The sequence below is a fragment of the Orycteropus afer genome, unplaced genomic scaffold, assembly GCF_000298275.1.
Source record: "Orycteropus afer afer isolate SDZICR_OR568_19922 unplaced genomic scaffold, OryAfe1.0 scaffold00114, whole genome shotgun sequence".
Lineage (NCBI taxonomy): Eukaryota > Metazoa > Chordata > Mammalia > Tubulidentata > Orycteropodidae > Orycteropus > Orycteropus afer.
The window spans coordinates 8,305,278-8,308,014 of record NW_006921701.1 but is presented as its reverse complement, the minus strand read 5'-3'; the positions used below and the strand labels follow the sequence as shown (position 1 = coordinate 8,308,014).

The window sequence follows — 2,737 nt, the reverse complement described above, 5'->3', positions numbered from 1 at the left end:
ATGTATAATACTGAGTTGTGATATATAAATATATTTCTTACTGTAGCTCCCAAATGTTTGAAAACCATTGACTTTATCTCATCCTCCCACTTGATAAAGGAAGGAGACGAGGAAGTAGCAGCAAAGGACCTACCAGTGCTCCTGGTCAGTAGGTCTTTCCCCTGGGGGTTTCCAAAGTGTGAGGACCTGTCTCTTCCTCCTGTGACATCCCCACAGTGCAGAAGGTATCAAGCTCATCAGAGGTGCTTAATAAGCCTTGGAGACATGCCAGACTGTGATGGGACAGCTGGCTTTGAGATTTAAGAGAAAGGTGCCAAGGCCTCTGGTGATCTACTACTAAAAAATCAGCCATTGAAAACTCTGTGGAACACAGTTCCACTCTGACACACATGAGGTCACCATGAATCAGAATCGCCTCAGCAGCAGCTGGTACTGGTGCTGCAGGAGCTTGCAGGGAGGGCAGCTTCCCACCATCTCTTGCCTTTCAGAAACAGCATCGCTGCTTCTGCTGTCTGCGCCTTCAACCTCAGTGCCATCTCCCAGGCTTTCAACGGCCCTTTTCGCTACCAGGAGAACCCCAGGGCTGCCTGGCTCCCCATCGCCAACCCCATCCCCAATTTCCAGGTACAGCTCTGCTTCCCCTCTCTTTTATACCACTTTCCCCCAGACTACCAGCCACAGGCTGATTCCCAGCTGCTCAGAGCAGACATACACCATCTAGTTCCTGTTGGTCTACACCCATCTCTGGGGCCTGTGATGGCTCCCTGAAGATCGTGGGTGAGAAAGGAGAGTGGATGGGAGGCTGTGGAGCCTGCTCTAGATTATCTCTAAATGTGACTTTACAACTCCAGGGAGGCAGGGAGGTGGGACCTCAGCTTGACTCAGTGTAGGGAACTTGGAGACCACTCACAAGATCTTTGTCCAATCCAGTGATTTCAGCTGGAGTCTAATTGCTGTCTACCCAGCGTGGGTACAAATGCCTGGAGGGTGTCCGAGTGTCAGAAGGGTTGATTGTGGCCTAGTCATGGGTGGTATGGGCATACCTGGTTCTGGGATGGGGAATGGGAAAGAACAGAGGGCCCAGTGGGCTGAGGATGGGTTGATTTTTGTTCCATCTCATTTCCAGCCCAGGGGGCAGTATGGAGCAGAGAAAGACCTTAGGATCCCCAGTGTGATAATCCTGACCCAGATCTGGCCCTGTCTCTGTGTGACCTTGAGCAAGTCACCAATTTGAGTCTCTTTTTGCTTATCTTGAATATCAGGATAACACCATCAACCTCATAGATTTGTGCAGGGTTGTTTGATACGAGTTGAATCTAACTCGTGGCAAAATGTAGTAGATGCTCAGTAAATGGGAGTTCCCTTCAGCTTTGATTCAGAAGGCATAAGAACCTCTGAGCTGGCAGGGGAAGAGGAGAGGGAAGGCAGGGCTTAGCCCAACATGGGGGAGGGACACCGACAGTAACAGTGTAATTCACAGGACACTTTTCTCCACACTCAGATGATCTATTTTTAAATAGCAGTCTCCTTTGCTCCTCTTACCTTATCTCCCCAGCCCAAGTCTTTCTTATTTCCCAAGGAAGAGGCACCCCTCCATGGGAAGGGGTTCCTAGAAACCAGGGGGAACTTCTTATAGGGGAGGTGAGGATTGGAGAAATGAAGTCTGCCCTTTGCAGCCTGGGTTCCAATACGGAAGGGAAGGAGGGTTGGGACTGAGGTAGCCCCAGCCTTCACGCATGACCCCCCTCCTCTGCCCCTTTCCGTGGCAGTGTGGCACCCTAGCTGAGGTGGGCCCCAACGAGAACCTGACTGAGCGCAGCCTTCAGGATGCGCAGCGACTGTTCCTCATGAGCGAGGCCGTGCAGCCAGTGACACCTGAACCCTGTGTCACCCAGGACAGCGTGCGCTTCTCACACCTCGTGGTGGACCTTGTGCAGGCCAAGGACACGCTCTATCATGTGCTTTACATCGGCACCGGTAAGCCTGCTCAGGCCACCCTAGGCCCCAGGTGGGGAGGAGATGAAGGAGAGGGGCTGGGGCTGCAAGGCTCTAGGGCTTCAGGCCACCTGCGTTTGTCCCCCGCAGAGTCAGGAACCATCCTGAAGGCACTGTCTACTGCCAGCCGAAGCCTCCGAGGCTGCTACCTGGAGGAGCTGCGCGTGCTGCCGCCGGGGCGCCGCGAGCCCCTGCGCAGCTTGCAGATCCTGCACAGCGCCCGCGCGCTCTTCGTGGGGCTCAGCGATGGCGTGCTGAGGGTTCCGCTCGAGAGATGCGCCGCCTACCGCAGCCAAGGGTAAGCAGCCAAGGGTAAGCCGGGCCTCCCTCCCTGTCCGCACTCTCGGGCTTATTCCCATCAATCACAATTTGGAGGTGGGAGGTGGCGCTTGAGAGAAAAGGCTTTGGAATGTGGCAGACCTGGGGTCACATCCTGGCAAAGTCTCCAGTTGTGTGGCTGAAGGCAAGCAAGCCACTTAACCTTTCTGAGTGGTGGCTTTCTCTGCATAAAACATGTTACTGGGTGTTTGTGAGGGTTACTTGGAGTAATCTACATAAAGTACTTATTGCTTGGAGGAAGTATGTGCTTAGCAAAGGATGGTTGTTATCCCTGTTGTCAACTCCATAGTGAGGGCCTGTCAGCCCTCTCTAGACCTTTTGATTTCTTCCCAGTCCCATCAATTCAGAGAGAGGTCTTTGTCTTTGAAACAGCAGCATTTATTACCTGTACATGGGCGCAGAT

At 53.1% G+C, this 2,737-nt stretch overlaps 1 protein-coding gene across 1 annotated transcript in view; it reads left to right on the top strand.

Annotated features, from left to right (window-relative positions):
• Positions 1-2,737, top strand: part of SEMA5B (semaphorin 5B) — a 43,191-nt gene that overhangs the window by 28,480 nt on the left and 11,974 nt on the right. The window contains exons 8-10 of the mRNA XM_042781390.1: positions 489-624; positions 1,770-1,977; positions 2,086-2,293. Of these exons, the coding sequence (XP_042637324.1) occupies positions 489-624; positions 1,770-1,977; positions 2,086-2,293 (552 nt within the window). The remainder of the gene's footprint in view (positions 1-488; positions 625-1,769; positions 1,978-2,085; positions 2,294-2,737) is intronic.